The sequence below is a fragment of the Thunnus thynnus genome, chromosome 23, assembly GCF_963924715.1.
Source record: "Thunnus thynnus chromosome 23, fThuThy2.1, whole genome shotgun sequence".
Lineage (NCBI taxonomy): Eukaryota > Metazoa > Chordata > Actinopteri > Scombriformes > Scombridae > Thunnus > Thunnus thynnus.
The window spans coordinates 11536084-11554474 of NC_089539.1; the positions used below are offsets into that span (position 1 = coordinate 11536084).

General features: G+C 42.7%; 1 protein-coding gene across 7 annotated transcripts in view; it reads left to right on the plus strand.

The window, feature by feature from the left end:
* Window positions 1-18391, plus strand: part of foxp2 (forkhead box P2) — a 208542-nt gene that overhangs the window by 148296 nt on the left and 41855 nt on the right. For all 7 annotated transcript variants that reach the window (XM_067581684.1, XM_067581683.1, XM_067581686.1 and 4 more), the window contains one exon: window positions 17544-17633. In XM_067581684.1, coding sequence (XP_067437785.1) covers window positions 17544-17633 — 90 coding nt within the window. The remainder of the gene's footprint in view (window positions 1-17543; window positions 17634-18391) is intronic.

The following is an 18391-nucleotide window of genomic DNA, read 5'->3' on the forward strand; positions in this document are numbered from 1 at the left end:
GGAATAGTGTATAATAAATAATAATAAATGTGACTTTTATTTAGATTAAAAATTCTTAGATCTGATTGATATATTTAGACATATAACATACATTACAAAGTCTTATTAACACTTGAGAAAAGTGTGTGTAAATGTAAACTCAGTAAGTCATCTGTGAAGCTGTGTCGTTAGAAAAAGGCCATAGCACTGAAAGAGAAGAGCGACGTAAGCATAAAGTGTCTAGTTAAATCTCTGAGATGGACGGACGGCTAAGAACCCGTGGTGGTGGTGGTGTGTGGGTGGGTGGGTGAAGTTGGAGAGGAAGGGGGGGGGGTGTGTATGACAGTGTGCGCCTTGTAAAGAGGCCAGTCCATGCCTTCTCCCAACCCAGAGACAGACACATTGAAATGAGCAGTCTAGCTAACAGGTCTCTGGAGGCTTTTTAAAACAGGGGCCCTGTGCTGTTAACTTCACACACACTTCCTGTGGCGCGCTCACACTGCATCTCTTCGAAGGTCCAAGGGAGAAGACGAAAGATGGAGGATTTTTTTTTCTAAATTATTTTTATACATTTGTTAGCACAGAGCAGCAGTGTTTTGTAGTTGTCAGTGTGTTGAAGATGGTGGTTTTGATGTCGGCAGGTGTGTATAGGTGACTGACAGCTTACATGTGTGTGTGTATGAAGCATGCATTTGCATGGTCAAACATGCGTGCGTCCATGCTTGCATTTTTTTTTTTTTCGCACCTGTGTGCAGCTAAAAAATTCCAGTCCACGTCTGCTCTGAGTCCATTTTGAAGGAAGGCTGTTGGGTGTAATTTTCCACCCATATTTGGAATGACATTGAGTGGTCCAGTGGGTATAGAAGCTCCGGTCTCTCATCACGCTGCTGGGGGGATGATTAATAATAAGCACTGATGAATTCTCCACTGTCCCTGTGGGTTCTGCCATTACCTAGCAGCTCCAAAATACCACCTGCAGCTATAATTAGAAAAGCAGCATCTTAAGGTCTCTTCGCCTTAGATTCGGCCAAAGGCTTATAGGACATAGATCAAGACTAAGTTACACAGGAGTGATTTTTCCATATTCAAATATTTATATTTGAGTTTTTTCCCCCTAACAAAACAAATGAAGTAAGATTTTTAAAAGCTTTCACTTGTTTTATTTCGTTATAAATCCTGCACATTTTTTTTTAGATTTATATTTTTATACTTGTTTATGCAGGTCGTTCTTTTCAACGTGAAACCTACACTCAGTAATCCATGTATCTAAATAATAACCATTGTGTCACAATTGAATTTCCAGCCCCTAATTTCTGTCAGGGTTTCATCACCCCATTCCCAAGGTTGTCTAAATAGACCTAATTTGATTTGAGATCACAGATTAGATACCCACTGTATCTGATTGCAATTTGCCAGCTGCAGATATGTATCAGAGCAAATGATGAATGTTGCACAGCCCTAATTACTATGCAAAATGATCACTATAAAAGCTCCCTTGTTGAAAAAAGAGCAAAAAGAAATGTGCTGAGCTCATAGTATTAATCAATTTATCATTGGCCACAGAGAGTCTTATGTTTTAATACTACTGTGTGCTGCTATGTATGTACATGCGAGACATGCATTGATCTTTGGATCTATACCATAATGTCCCATAATGAGCCTGTTAGTTGATTACAGTGGTCTGTAGACTTAATCCTGCCAGGGTTATCAGCGGGATTGATGAGCCAATACTCAGGTCTACTGCCCCTTCCAAATAGGCTCACAACTGTATTGATATTCAGAGCAAAATGGGGGCTCTGGCTTATGTACTGTAGTGGGGTCAGTCTTTTTAACCAATAACCAGAGACCTCTGAGTAGCTGTGGGGACAACCTTCTGTCACTACAGCCTGCTACTTCATCCAGATGACTGACTAAATAAACTCAATGGGACAATATTAGCTTCAAATATAAAAAATCAAACATTTTATTTTCCCAGCTGTTTATTTATTAATGTTATTTCACTAAACCAGTCTTCTTGCACAAAAACGCAGTTTACAAGAGATAGTGGCAAGACTCTACATGTTGGTAAACTGGTTAGGTATGCTTTTTAGTGTTTTCCTGAGGTACATGATGCAACAAAATGCAAACTGTCCAACCCCATTTAAATGACTGCAGCATTTTGACATAAATTACAATAAGTGCGCCAAGGTGCCATCTTACTTCTAGGCTACCCCTGTCGTTACACAAGAGCTAGGCAGTGGTCCAACTTGAGAGTGACAGCAATTAACCTGCCTTCCTAGCTGTTTAGCTGGGGGAAATAGAAGGGATGAGAAATCTGACAGCAAGTGATGGGTAATATTTAGGGTTTAGGGGCAAATGAAATTCTCCCCAAAATGAAAGTCATTAGGGAGAAAGTTACCCCACAGACAAAGGACAAAATGATGTGTGTGTGTGTGTGTGTGTGTGTGTGCACGCGTGCGCATGCTTGTTTAGCATGTGACATGTGCACTCACCTTCCTCTTATTACAACTCAAGTTTGTTGTTTAGTGCAGGTAAATACTCCCTCTCTCTAAAATACTGACACACAATGTTCACCTACCATCACCTCTCACAAACACGCCTCAAGCATCTTTCTCTCTCTGCCCTTCACCTGCCTCTCTGTCTTTCTCTCCATACCATATTTGTGCCCACACACACACACACACACATACACACACACCCACACCCACTCACATGTACCTAAGATGCAAATCTGGGCTTTGCCCTTGAGCATAATTTAAAGGCCTAATCACCCAGACTGTCCCTTTGGATGGAAAAGGGAAGGAGGGAGGGAGGGAGGATGGTGTCTCTCATTTGCACCCTTACACAAAGAAGCTCATTAGGTTTATCTTTCAGGCCTGAGATTGCCCCACTCAACTGTGTAAATAAGACACTGGCCCTGGCCTGGTGCATCAATCACCTCTCAGGACAGGAGAAAGACCTCTGCTGAAATATGTACAATTTCATAAAGGAGGCTTTTGTTAACCATCATCATCTGTGTGAAGATAAGGCTTTTTTTCTGTAAAGGCTAGAGAAGCATTAGGACAGCAGAATGTACTGTATGTCTTTGTAAAATTATTTCCCCTTTCAGTGAATAGACAGCTCTTGCCCGGAAATCTTTGTGTCTGACTTATTTACAATGAAAGCCGTCTTTCTTTTTATTTCAAGACTGGCTATCGGCAGTCAGTCCCTACAGACTAGTACATACAGGCCTGTGACATATAGGCCTGTAGTTTCCCCCTTTGCGATGACACTAAAGATATAGGGTGTGAATGACAGCATAGCTACTGTTTGCTCACCCTTCCCCAGACAAAACACAGTATTATTCTATTATCTATCCAGCCGCCACCTCTTCCTCCTCGTCTCCCTCTGTCTCCCCCTCTCTCTCTCTTTTTTTTTCCCCCCTCCGTCTCATTCTTCAGCTCCTTGAAACCTGGGCTGTCCATCTATGTTTAAGACACATTACATGTGGCCTCCTGGAATTTACAGTGGCGCTCTCCCAGTAACTCCATTTCGCGTAGGAGTCCCCTGAGAGCACGGCGAAATGTCAAGCTGCAAGACTTGAAAGAGAGACGAGGAGAAAGGGACAGTAAGGGGGAGGGAGGGAGAGGAGGGGTGGTGGTGGTGGTGGAGGAATCGAGAAGAAGAGAGCGTGAGAGAGATAGACGTGGAGAGACAGAGTGAAATCTGCTGGAAATAAACATTTATGGGTATTTTATGCTCTAGCAGTCGGGAGCTGCGGTGAAGGCAGAGCGGACAGCGGGTCAAAGGGCAGCACAGGTAGAACTAGAAAGATCATAGTGTGTGTGTGTGTGTGTGTGTGCGTTCGCTTGTTTGTGAGATCAATGCCACAGCGCTTACTTACCTTGAAAAGCTTATTTTGCTTATAAAAAGTCAAATAAAAAGTGAAACAGAAACCACATGCATATTAACATTTTCAAATTCAATGGTAAATGCATTGAATGGAAGCCAGTTGATATAACTATCAACTATAACAATCTAGGTTAGGCCTTTTGTTTGACCTGACTTTTTTTTTTTTCCTGTGTAGCACATTAGCCCAGTGATAAATGAACAGGGCCAGGGTTAACCACCTCAGTGTAAATAAGAGGCAGCCACTCAGTAGCACATACTATAGCCAATAGTCCTGCAGTCTCTTGCCAACCTAGTGCAGGCCAGGATCAATGGCCACTTCACAACTCATTTCCTTTTACGCCTCCCTAACTGCCCCGCTCCAGCTCTGGGAAATAAATGGCACTGGATCTATAAGTCCACTCACACAAGCACAAACACATATACAGGCATGCATACACATTCACACATACTCTGAGGGGACTGAGCAATTGTTTTCAGCTCAATACCCTCCACAATAATTTATTTGCAAACTGCCTTGGTGTTGAATGGTGTATCATCTTTCGTGGCCTCACAATCGAAAACAGGCATTCTGTCATTGTTTGTTGCCACTCCCCTGTCGTTGGCTTAAACAGAGTACCAGCCGTTAATATGGTGGGTTGGAGTGTTACTGTCACACACAGCCTGAATATATCCATGTAAATGGCTCTGTTTTCCTGTAATGTGGAGTTAACGGGAGGATCGAGAAAAACACGTGCGGCGGTGTGCCTTCCGATGCATACAAGGTAACGCATTGCTGCCTGCTTTTCTGTAAATGATCCCCCCCTTCCCCTACCCTCCCCCCCAAAAAAGGCAAGTGGCTTATAGTCATTTGATAGGCCACGACACCGCTATCCATTTAACAGAGCTTAAAAATCCTACATATGCATATGCCGGGGTGTCTTAAGCTGACAACCAAAAGACAGGATTTGCTAGAAGGCAGCTTTGGAGTGTTGTGAATTTAACAAGCATGTCTAGTATTACAGTTCCTCTCCGCTTTAGCCATGAATAGTAACAAATCAGACTCTGAAACGCATGCCCAATGGTTTGTTGTGTATACCCCCCTCCCCTTCTCTAACTAATATTAAAATGACTTCAAATCTGGTTAAGAAGATGACTAGCAAGAAGTAGTAGCATCTTTAATGTCACTGGTGCTCTCTTTCTCTAATGCATCCAGAATCTCAGCTCACATATTCCAGGTATCATCTTTTTTTTTTTTTTGCACTTGTTAACACTCTCTACTGCTCCGATTACCTTCATCCCTGACCCATTTTTGAATATATGAATGGCTCTGTCCTTCTCTCAAGTTGTTTGTAGTTGTAATGCTACCAGGCTGCAAGGGGAGATGCTCTTTACGCATTGCCTCCAAACACTGTATACATATGTAAGAGAGCCAGCCGGGGCTCTCAGCCCTCTCCTCTTCACAGCTTTTCATACAAATGCAGTAAATAAGCTCAGGCCGTGGGGAATTGAAGGCTCCAAACAGACGAACTGACTGACATGTTACTTAGCGCTGGCTTTGGCTCTCTTCACTGCAGGCTTTTGAGCTGAAGCTGCTGGGTTTTATAGAGCATCAGCCAATGTCAGGTCCTCCCTTTGCTGTCAAGGTGGACTGACATCTGTATCATTTTAGAACTGTAAAATAATAACAGCCATATTGTTGGCTATGTTTTTAAATTCAGGGCAAATTGAGAGGAAATAGTTTGGCATACATTAAGTCTATAGAGTTGATTTATGGAACAAACTCCATTTATAATCAAGTCATTTGGAAGGGGAAACTGAAAATTTGTTTAGGGCAGATACAGCGAATACTGTAGCCAGAGGTTAATGATGGAAGTCAGCCTAGGAATCCACCGCAGCAGAGATAGACAAGCCTGCCTCTCTCCAGCCTATGTTCCCCTCCCAAACAGCCTGCCATTTCTCATCAAGACTTAACCACTGCTTATTTACCCACACTGGGGGACTTAACTCGCACGAATTGATCAGTGATAGCACTGGAAAGCTGCTTGTTCCACCCTGATAAAAGTGACGCCCATGAGCATATGCAGAACATGCTTTGTGGGCTAGGCGCAGCACTTCAAGCTTGACTAGACACTAAGCTGATATTGGTTTCACGCTTGAGTCCATGGTACAAAATCTTCCAATGGAAACCCAGAGATTTGATTGTTTCTGCATATGCATTTATCAGAAGTTTACATGATAAATATACATTAGCCTGGTGGCTTGGCCATGCGTGGTATTGTTTCAGCGATACTATTCTTCATGCATTCCTTTTCACCTGTTTGGACTTCATCATCCAATTCAGCGTGAACCTGATAATCATAATTTGCACAAAACTTCAAATGGATTTGTCTGAGTTTTTTGCATCGTTAGTCTTTCCCTGAATTTCTCTCATAGCGAGGAAATACTTCTTTGTTGGCAGAAGTTTTAAATGTTTGAGGAGAGAATCCCTCTCAAAATCACTAGAAACTGCTTGTGTTTCTTTCTGTTCTTTCCATATTCTTTGTGTTAGGAGTGTGCCAACCAGCTTGTGTCTGTACCATGACATAATTCTCAGACTCTGAAGTTGAAGTCCCTACAATATTTATAAAATAACCTCCCACCCCCCTCTTGGCTTAGTCCTGACTTAATATTGTATTGCCTTCACTACAGTCCTAAATGATATGTAATTTATCTTTCATTCAAATTTCAACCAGAGGTTTTATTTTTTAATAACCACTGTAATTGTTCTGTCCTTGTATAGAGTGCTATGAAGGGAGTGATCATGCTTTTGGCACATTTATCAAAGCTCAAGAAAAAAAAAAAATGCAGAAAGGAGGCCCCTTTTCTCACATAGCCAGACTAAGTGTGCGACAGAGTGATAAATTTTCTTGTTAGGAGAAATTACATCCACTAACTTGAGCTACTTCAGCATGAAATTGAAAAAGGAGCATTTCTTGTGAATTTCCATTCTTGATTCAATGAAAGATGTAGATTAGCCCTTTGGAAAAGGACGGGGAACAAGAATGAAACTAAAGAAGTATGACTCTGCTCACTCTGGATTGTTCTTAGAAGCGTGATATAGGATGCTGTTGGGAAAGGCTTTGTTTATGCAAGTATGGCTCAGTCAGCCTGGTGGCAGATTAAAGAAGAAGAAAAAAAACGCTTTAACATCTCTCTCTCTCTCTCTCTTTCTCTGTTTCTGTTAATGTGTATGTAGTATACATTTACGTAGTTCACATAAACGTGTACATTTATATATATATACAAGAATGTATATATAGTATATGTGTTCACACACAAACCTTATGCATTTTTACATTTTTATCACTGGGCTCTTCCAAGCCTCTTCGCCTACTTTGCCCCAGTCACAGTCTGTGCCCATGATAGCTCCCTCTCTCCATCTCTTTCTCACCTTTCAGACACACACGCACACACACAAACACATTTCACCAGACCCAGCTCAGTCGAGCAGTCTGTTCTGGTGAGGGTGGGGGGGGGTGGGGGGTGGGGGCTTGGAACACTGATTGATAGACGCTGGGTGTCAGAGTGGAAGGCAGATAACTATATCTCCTACAGCTCACTTAAAGGTCAAACACACATCGCTGTAATTGGAATATTCACAAGACAACCACCAAGGTACAATGCAGGCTCGAGGAAAGAAATAGAGAGGGAGGAGCAGAGGAAAAGATAGGTGTTACATAAGCAAAAACATTGAGACAGAGGAGAGGGAGAATGAGTGTGATCCATGGCCCTTCCACAGGAAGATGTAGTGGCTATTTATTGAGTTGATCTTTTGGGAAAGTGTGGCATTCATTGAAAGATACATCACCCTCACTGGAGAGCCATTAAAAATCTGTCCTGTTTTGCATCACTGCCAGGACACCAAAAAAAAAAAGTTTTCTCCTTCCACTTAAAAGAAAAGTTGAAAAAAATGCAAAATCATAACCACTGATGCCATCACGCACATCATAATTCATGAACAGTTAGTTTGTGCCAGTTTGGAACTGAGTAGATGATCCTATTTGTTCTGAGTGAGCTAACAACCGAACAAGCTCTAAATGATGAACACACTGGAAAATCTACTGTTCACAATAAGTACAAATATGTGTTTTGTCAATTGTTTGTCAACACAGCTGGCAGCCAAATACAGAGTTATCCTTGCAGCAGGTAAGATGAGGTCATTCACAGCTAAGGTCAGGGTGCTCTCTAATCGACCCTAGAACAGGGTAACACTTACACTCAGCAGTTAACCTGAGCTCTGCAGGACGAGACAGACAGACACTTATACTATTGACCTGCAACAGCAGAGCCCCCAAGACAGGATCTGAGGCACACAAACGCAGACACAAATACACCCACATACAAATACCATGCTCTAAGCCTCGCTTAAAATGACATCAGCCCCCTTTAAGCCAATTTTGGTTGTCATAAAGATGGATGACAGAGAGTAGCTTTTCTGTTTTCGTAATTGTTAATGTGTGTTCCTGTGTAGACTTTGAATCAGCATGTGCTGTGTACATATCTTGTGTGTCTTTATTAATGGTTTAATGGAGGGTAAACAAACTTAAATGCAGTTTACCTACCCAGGATGCAGTAGCTGAGATGAGCAAGGTTTTCCCCAACCTATTGTTTACCCTTACAGCCCCTTCATGTTTGCACACGTGTGTTGAATGTATAGTGCACATGCGCACATTAGTGTGAGCACATTTATCTTTTCAACAGTATCTATTAGTATTGGCATTCTGCACAAAACCGTCTCTTCCGCGGCGGATGCTCGCTCTCTGGTGCCACAGCCAGATTGCTAGTCGCCTCTGGCCATGTTTTTGGAGTGGGAGCCTCTTAATAAGGCCTTGTCAACAAAGACAGACACAAGCTCCATGAAAAACAACTTCATTCTGTGTCTGATCCTCTGACAAGAGTGATGAGAAAACACTAGTTTTCGCTGAAATACAGCTGTGTTTAAGCTCGCTTAATGGTACAGTGAGCATATAGTTAACGGTTTTTCAATACGGTGTGATATTGTCATATAGACAGTGTGTTGCCTTATGATATTTAAGCATATCAAGCTCACTCAATTTGTCAGTGTTCGAATAATTGGCATAATATTTCTGAGCAATATTCCCACCCCACTGTTGCAGTTTTTCCACTGGGCTCAGTCTTACCAAATGAACTATGGCTGGCCTGAAAGCAACATTTCATATCAGGTATTCATCCAGCTGTGTGACCTCCACTCGCCTGGAACTGTGAAAAGGAGAAGGATCATAATCACCTGAAGAGGAAATCAAGCGCTTCAGGAGAGAGAAAGAGCGTGTAATAGTCAGCATGCGCACGAGAGAGAGAGAGAGAGAGAGAGAATGTGTGTATTTGTGTTTTTTTGTGGGGTTGGGGCCTGCACAGTTGAACAGTCATACCTCATGCCAGCTTTGCTTTTGCAAAGAGAACACTTGACCTCACACACACTGTCCGCCTCAAACAAACACACACACACACTCTCCTCTTCCTTCTTCTACCCACACAAATGCCTTCCCCCCTGTCTCCTCTCTCCTCTCTGTCTGTCTCTATTTTTCTTCCTCTCTGTCTCTTTGTGATAGTATACTGTGGAAGCTCTCAGTTGTCGGGCTCTAAAGGACTTCCCTAAGAGCAGCAGTAGATAAAGAGCATTGCTGAATGGGCTTGCTGTCACCTTATCTAAACGAAGCCATACAGCACAGGTCAAAGTAAAGACTTTGCTAAAGCCACTAGCAGAGACAGAGAGGGAGGAAAATAGGTGCTTGTAGGGGTAAATTGAATTTCATAAGTGATGACGGATGGAAGAGATGCACAGAGACAATGTCAGAGGTTTGGAGAGGACAGGAGAATGGCTTAAGCAGTTATTTAGTATGTAAAGTCATGGTACATTGAAGGTTATTTTGGAAAATATTATGGGCTTTCAAACCTCATTAATCGGTCAAGATATGTTTTTTTTTTTCCAACGTGACAAGGCAGTCTTGTTTCAAATCCTGCCTCAGTTTGGGGGTTCTGTGTCAAGTTTCAGCTTGAAGGTAGCTGAGAACTATTATTCTCCCTTGCTAGAACAGATATATCTTTCTATTTGCACATAATATCCATGGTGATAACAGCAGGAGGTGGGATGTTAGTGAACGTTAGCAGTTGCAGTAAACGACAGCAGGCCAAACTCTGTGTTATTGTTGGCATGGCCTCCCAGCGTCTCAGCAGACACATATATTGGTGCATATGCACTCAGACATAAACACACACTTTATCTGTGATGGGCAAAACAGAGCAATGTTTTGTCTTTGTTAGTGGAAAAATAAGTGTGAGGTTACACAATGGAGCTAGACACCCCCCCCCCCCCCCCCCCCACCCCTTGAGCCCCTCCCAACATCACTCCTCTCTCCTATACGAGCTCTTGCTTTCTTCCTGGGGTAGGAGCGAGCAAATTCATCTCGTCAATCCTCCCGGGAGGGTGTAGCTATGCAGCTCTGTTTACTGTGGCAGAAAGTTAATATAAATTTTCATCAGTGGGGGAAGTTTACACATATGATTCTATTTGTCCTTCATTATTAGCACCTGAGTCTAGGGCTGGGTAGGCATAATTGTCTACAGACATAGGCCAAATAGATGCAAGGGAAAAGCAAATAAGCACACCCCAAAATAATTTGATGCTTGTGTGTTACAATTCTCCACCCTAGGAATTCTTAATCTAGAGAATCAATAAACAAGGGGTGAGAGACGTGGGAGAGAGAGGAGGAAGAAAGACAGAAAGATGAGAGGAAGAAATGAATAATATGATATGAGTATGTGGAGAAGGGGGGGGGGGGAGGGGAGACGGGAAAGAAGTTGAGGTGAATTCAAAGTGCAACCAAGAGGTAGAAAGGAGTTGAAGAGTGCAAGAGATCAATATTGAAGGTTTTCTTCCCAAACACCTATTATCCACTTAAGAAAAAAGACAACAAATGAGCACAAGATAGATATTATTTTTTGGATGAGGCACTTTGTATGTAGAGACAGAGGAAGCTGAAGTAGCTGAAAATACTGAGATAGAGATAGCAGAGTGGGGACACAGAAGCCCATTGTTCTAGCTCTACCTCCGTCCTGAGGCCCGAGCAGATTCTCCATGGACCTCTCCCTCCCTTTCTCTCTCCCCCCTCCCTTGTTCACTGCAGACTGTTGATTTATTGAGTCATACATTAAAATGCTCATTACTCCTACATATTTTCCAAATTCTCTTTTTCTCCCCTCTTTCTCTCTCTCTTCCATTGGCTCGACCGCGGCGAGATGTGAATTAGTTTCTCTTATGGACGTTCGGTTTCTTTTGGGACATTTTGGTTTCCCGCTCGCCACTATCTTGGCACTTATTGGAGCCAGATGACCCAAATTTGGGCAGATAGGGAGGGAACATGGGTTGAGCTAAGAAGTAGCAATGACTATGACTGATTGTGATGTACTAATACTTCCCTACAAAGGCAAACAGCAGTAACTACGCTAACAATGAGAAAAATGGCTTCAAAGTTTTTTGGCTGTCCAGCCAAATGTGTTATAGCTAGAAAAGCAGTTATGTGCTTATTAAATATGTATTCATTAAGTCATTTTCATGGCTTAAAAATCATGACCAATTATTTGACCTATGACCCCGTGTTTTATTAATCATATATAATCATAATTATATTGAAAAAGTTGAAATAGATGAGTAATTAAGATAAAATCAGGCAATCCCCAAATATTATTTTGTGAGGTTTAAGCTATTAAGATGGCTTAACATATTTATTTTAATGGTATCAGGACTGTAAAGTATATCAATCAAATCTAAGTTCATAAACATTAAAGCTGTTGTAATGCTTGCTGTATAGATTACAAACTGAAGTTATATAAATTATGACTTAGCTACATAGTGTGCAATGTAACACCTGATTATGGTTGTACTATCTGCTCCCTGTAACCCCTGAAATATATAAGAGAGAGAGAGGAGGGAGGCGGCTGTCAGTCTGTAAACTAATGTTAGTGTACTCTCTTGTCCTGTCTAGCTAGCTAGCGCTAACACAGTGATATCCAAACTATTATTACTATCTACTATGAGTGCAGGGTCAGCTGATAATACACAGATGAAGTAAGTAAGAGTTCCCAGTGGAGAACACAAAGACACCCTTCTTTAGATTGTCCTGAACGGGATTTACAGAATCCTCATTTATTAACAATTTGGACGGCTGTCACAGGCCGCAGTAACTGCAGCCGAAGCTCAGAGGAACCAAGGCAGAGCACAGTAACTACACTTGATTATGACTGATTGTGATGTGCCTCGGTTTTTGGTTGGATTTTGAAGTTACTGAATTTTTAACATTGTTTTTTCTCTAAGAGGCTGAACTTAGACAATTTGTCACAAGATAAAACATACATTTAAAAAATCATTTTCAATCATAACTCAGTTTTGACCAAAATTGCAGTTACTGTGGTTTGGCATTGTCATGCAGAATACACCTGTCAGTCTGGCTCTTATCTGCGTCTACAACTGAGGTCAAAAGAAGTCATTATTTTTGGCCAAAATGCTTTTCCTTTCCAAGTACTCAACCAAGCAGAGATGTGCATTGTGCTCCGTGTAGCTGCTTCAGAGTGGCGATAAGGGAACTGAATCTGCAGCTATTGTTGAGGCACCGGTGCGTCATCGCCAGTTCTGACCTTTATGAAAGGATAGGAGTCTTTCTACTCGTGCTGCCGAGTTACTTAAGGGGAATGAGATCAATAGCAGCCATATACTATAAACCTTGACACATCAAGCATTGGTCATAAAAAAAATTGTAGGGGCTGCATTCATTTAGCAGTGAGTGTTCAAAGAGCCTAGAGGAATTTCATGAATCATCACACAATTTTCTTTTGCCCTTTGCTCCTCCATCATGTCCAACACAGTGTGTACAAAACTAAGCAAAAACATGGAACAACACCAATCTTCAGTTTTCATGGTCACATACTGTGTCATTGAACTTGTGTTTAAGGACCATCTCTGTAATCAACTCCACCCAGCTGCATCCTTTTTCCTTTTCTTGCATGAAGACATGTGAGGACCTCTGCTGTTCTGACAATGTTCCCTGGTTTGCTTGTTTTTATAAACTTATGCCCCCACTTTTGTATTCAGACATTGTATAGGACATCTTATCCTTCTCCCCTTCTCTTCTCATTTGTCTATCCTCTCCAGCCAGCCCCTCTAAATCCGTATCCATCCATCCATCTGCCCTGAATCCACTTATATAAGAAGATAGGGTGTAAATATTTTGGTGTGGAGTGTCAGCGCGTATCTCCCTCGCCAGCGGGCCGCCAGCCTCAGTCCAATCAGCCATGTTTGTTTGTTCAGCTTAAACTGTTTGTGCCTTGTTTTCCGTAGCATGCGACTCCCTCCAGCTTGATAAAGTGTCACACTTTTTCTTTTTCTCTTCCCTTCTTTTCACTTTTCACCCCTCCTCTCCCCAACTTCTGCGTCTGTGTTTCCTAGAAGCAACGATAGATAAGCCTGGTAGTGTGGTGCTGGGTATGTGGTTGTGTGTGCTTATGCACGCACCAGGATGTGTGTGTGTATGTGTGTGTGTGGGAGTTGTCAAGACTGTCAGCATGACTGGAGTTGTTCTGGCCGACAGCCTAGTGTTGAACAGCAGCCTTTTACTCCCTATAACAAACACACATACATGAATACACACAAAACATCTGTTCTGCACACCACAGAAAGACTGTGATATCATGATGCAACCCATTTCTTATTGATCAACAGTTGACACACCATGTTAACAGCTACTTTCCGGAACATGGAAGCAACGTGTGCGGGCCACAGACCTGTGAAGATGTACCTGTTGAGGGCAGCTTATTTCATGCCTGCTTCATCATTCCAATAACTGCCATATCCCCTAATAACAACAACTCCCAACGTGACCCGAGCCAGGAAGTGATCTGCACTATCCAAACACAATGTCACAGCTCCTCAGATATATCCAATTCCAATGTCATGGCTGCATATCATGCAGTCTCCAGGTGGATTTGAAAGAGTGACATTCTTAGAGGATGGATGGCTTATTTCTTGCCCCCCACACCCCCCATCACCACCACCACCACCACCATCCGCCACACACAATAAGCAATCTTAAGATTTGCAATGGTTTGGCCCACTATTGCAGAGCCTGCTAATGTTTTTCATGCTTGTTTAAGATCTTTGCATGCTCCTTACAATGGTGCATTGTGATAGGTGTTCCTTATTACCCTGTTCTGTATAGAGTCTAAACACTGGAGCTGGGAGAGGAGGAGGATAGTGGGAGGGAAGGATGAATGGATGGCTGATACGTGTTTTTTTTTTTTTTTTTTTTTAGTTCCCTCTCTTCCCCTCTCTGTCAGTCTCTTCTCACTCTCTCCTTTTCTCCCTCTCCAGTGATCTCTGCATGCCTATTAATGTAGCAGAGGAATGCCTGTGTAAACATTCTTGTTTCTCAGTCCGTTTCGCATAATAGTTGCCTGTATCGCCTTTCTCCTGACCTCACTATCTGAAACCAATTACACCAGATCCATTTGGGCTGAATCTTATTTTCATAAGGATCCCCATGTTGCGGTCTTGGTCGCTCTGTGTGTTATTTTCCCCCCTCTTATTTTTTTCGTCTTTTCCAACCTCAGTGATGGATATCAACATCAAATATGCCTCTGAGTGCCTTGTTATTTATATAGCAGGGCCTGGCTCTTTTTCTCTTTCTCTCTCTCTCTCTGTCTGGCTTGCTCTCTCATTCTGAAGAATGTGTCACATTGTGCTGTTTATACAATGTGTGCATTAATAGACTGGGGATGTCATTTTTTCGTGCATAGCAACCCAGGTTAAATAGGCGGTGCGCCTGCACTCGTCTGTGTTTTTGTCCGCTCCACCAGCTCTTCAGCAAACTTTTGATGACTTTCCTTGGCATTTGCTGCTTTTTGTGCTTTGAGATGGGCTTCAGCTTGCCATCTCTGTGGAGTGGGGAGGTGGGTGGCACAAATTGGTGCTTTTTACTGTAATGGCTGAATACTCAGAGCCAGTGAAAGTGAGGGGACAGGGCTTTTTTTTTTTTTTTTTTTTCCCTCCCTTACCTTTCCGCACCGTCACAGACTCTCAGAAAAATGGCTAACCCCGCTTCCACAAAAGAGGTGACAGACGGTTTCAGGCATGACAAACCACTCTGGGAAAGTTTGGCCGGTGTTGATAAGGTCTGTGTTATGTTTAGAGAAGTACTCTTTATGCAGTCTGAGCAGACTTCTTTTCTAATAAGCCCGGCGTAGTTGATCTCTCTGCTTCACCCCCTGTGCATCACCTCTCATACCTGCACCTCCCTCGATATTTACCTGGCATGGATATTGGAAGTGCTGTTAAAAACATCCTTTTCTTTGTACTCTTGACCGCGTGTAATATATCGAGTGGCTCTCTTGACTTTGGGTATAACACAGCGAGTCATTATTGATTCACACATGGATAAACATTTCCTCCTGACAGCTACCTTGGGCTGCACTCATCAAGCAGCCTTCCCTCTAACTACTGTGTGCAGGACTCAATAAGCCTTATAATTACTTTGATTCACCAACCATGGTGAGATTAATTAGCCCCTGTGTTTTAATTAGCAAAGTGATTGGCTGCATTCAAAGAATTTGTTTTGTCTTCTGCGTTCAGTCAGAGGAAGTCAAAGTCAAGCAATGTTTGATTTCCCGTCCATTTTGAAAATAAAAAGTCCACAAACATCAAAGCTTCCTGGGCCTGTGTGTGCCTGCTTACTGCAGGTGTTGATGTGAGCTACAAGCAACTTTAGTGTGTGTGTGTGTGTGTGTGTGTGTGTGTGTGTGTGTTGTGAAGAAAAGCTATGGCTCAGCTTACAGATGTCACATTACACACACACAGACACACACACACACAGACACATGCGAGGCAGTGGCGACTAGGTTCCTCTTACCAAGGAGACAGATCAATGCAGTTAGGACCCAGTGCCAGTGTAATGTGTTTGTTTACTTTACTTCAGAAAGCCTGGCTCCTCCTGAGCAGCCAGACAGACAGACCCCCCCCCCCCCACCCTCCCCTTCCACCCCCTCACACACACACACACACATACACACACTCCCCTACAAGCACCACCACCACCACCTCTCCAAGCAACCCCCAGCTCTGTCTTTTCATAATTGATCAGGGGGGTGGCTGCGTTCCCCGAGGGGTTAAGACATGGCAACTTTTTTTTTTTTTTTCTCCTCCCTCTCATTTTTCTGCCTCTCTCTCTCTCTCTCTCTCTCTCTCTCTCTCTCCCTCTCTCTCCCTCTCTCTCCCTCTCTCTCCCTCTCTCTCCTGTCTTCTCCTCTTGTTTGCTCAGGATCTCAATGTACTAGTTCAAACATTGTTCCCACCAGCTGGCAGAGCTGCGCCATATGCACGCCCTGTCAAGGCAGCTGTTGTCATGGATACTGGCAAGCACTAGAAAATAAAATGAGCACCTCTGATTCCTGAGGAAGTGTCACTCTCCATCTGAATTTTTTTTTTTTTTTTTACATTCCTTGCTTCTCCTCCTACTCATCCTCTTCTTTTTTCATCAAAAAAGAAACACTATGAAGTTGTTGTGTTGTGTTGTGTGTGCACACTTGTTTTTTTTTTTTTTTCCCCTTCTCTCCCACTTGATGCTCATGGGCCTGAAGAATACAAGGTATACGGCTGTGTAGAGCAGCAGCAGTAGTAGCAGCTGTGCACAATGTTCTTTTCTGCCAGACTCTTTCATCCATCTGCTCTTGAAGAATTGGAGTGAAGCTGCTAGCCCAGCTGCCACTGTACCTGTGAAACTGGAGCTCGCTCGTCACACGCATTCAATACACACAGCCAGGCGGGAAGGGATCTGTAATCCCATCAAACCCTAGAGAAATAAATCAGAAAAATTATCATCCCCGTGTCTGGCAAACACATCAAAAGGTGTTGATGACAAATTTTTACAATTTACAAATATGATTTTTCAAATTCTTCATGCCATGTGTAAACAGCTGTGAACTAATTTCATCAAGTAGGGAAAGGTCTCTCCTTCTCCATCTATCTATCCATCTTTCTATCCATCATTTCTATCACGCATCCTCTGCTCATAAGCACCCTTAATGCATAGTGAAAAACCTGGGCTGCTAGTTAATTGACTCTAAATGTAATCTGATGTTGATTTTGTCAACTTTAATTACAGCTCCCAGGGACACTTCACATGGTGCTGCCTCTACTTCAAATTGATATTATGAATATGCAAATGTGGCGGTAATTTGCAGAGAGAAGTGGGTATTTCAGTTGAGCACACACTAGACAGGTCAATTCTACTGACGCTCTGCCTCTTTTTTTTTCAGCCCCCCCCCCCCCCCCCCCCTCCTCCCGCCACCCTCTGCTTCAGGGGTGCTCTAGACAAACTGTATTTATCCTTGATCACGGCTCTGTGAATTGTTATTAAACGTATCTCCAACGTAGTGTTAACCACGTCAGAATGTGTTGCGGAAAATACCAGGTGATATTTGACAGCGTTCTCAGTCAGAGATGACTGTTTTGTCCCTGAAATTTTGAATTATCTCTGCTGCCAGCTTCGAGAAATCTAATAGTTTATTTTCACTGTCTCCTTTCCTCCCTCCCCATCTTTTTTCTCTCATTTTTTCACACTGTCTTTTGTCTTGTGTTCTTTTCTTCCCAGGCCCTACAAGCAGCGAGGCAATTACTCTTGCAGCAGCCAGGCAGTGGCCTGAAATCTCCAAAGAGCCAGGACAAGCAGCGTCCACTGCAGGTAAAGCAGCTCCCCGTATAATCTCTTAAGTCCATCCATAATACATGCTCCTCCGAAAAGAAGATTTCCTCTGTTCCACAAGTGTGTTTGATTTGCCAACGCAATCCTCGGGCCTGTCATTGGAATCCTAAAGCTGGACAAGCCGGTCCCCAGGAAGCTAAGCGTCACATAGACACAAGAAAAACACAACAGAGACAGATTTCAGAGAGCAAAGTTTCATCCATCAGCCATCTGTCCATTTTCAAGTATACATTTTATTTCTCAGAAAGGGGTTTCAAACCATTTCATGCATATTGTCTATCAAACTGGACAATAATTAATACTTCAAGTATATCCAAAGGTTATACGGTTGGATGACAAATTGGAGGACGGACATCTTTGATCTCTATGCTTTCCTACATTCGATCCATAGTGTTGTTGACACGAGGAATATCCAGAGGTTAGTTATTATTTGAAAGGCATGTCAGCCTGACTAGTAGGTTATACAGACAGCTAATTTTAACTGCATGTCATTTCCACTCTTCAATGCTAATTTACCATATTGATTCGTAGAGCTGTCTATTTCTGTTGTTAGTGATTTGGAAAAGGTCACACTTGTATACATACGCCACACACACACACAAAGCGCACACACGTCGCACACTGACACTACACTCACACATATATATACACATTAACACATCGCTCTCCCTTCCTGGCGTTAAGATTTTCTCACACTGTGAGTCTTTTCATTCTGCTCGTTTAAGTCAACAAGACAG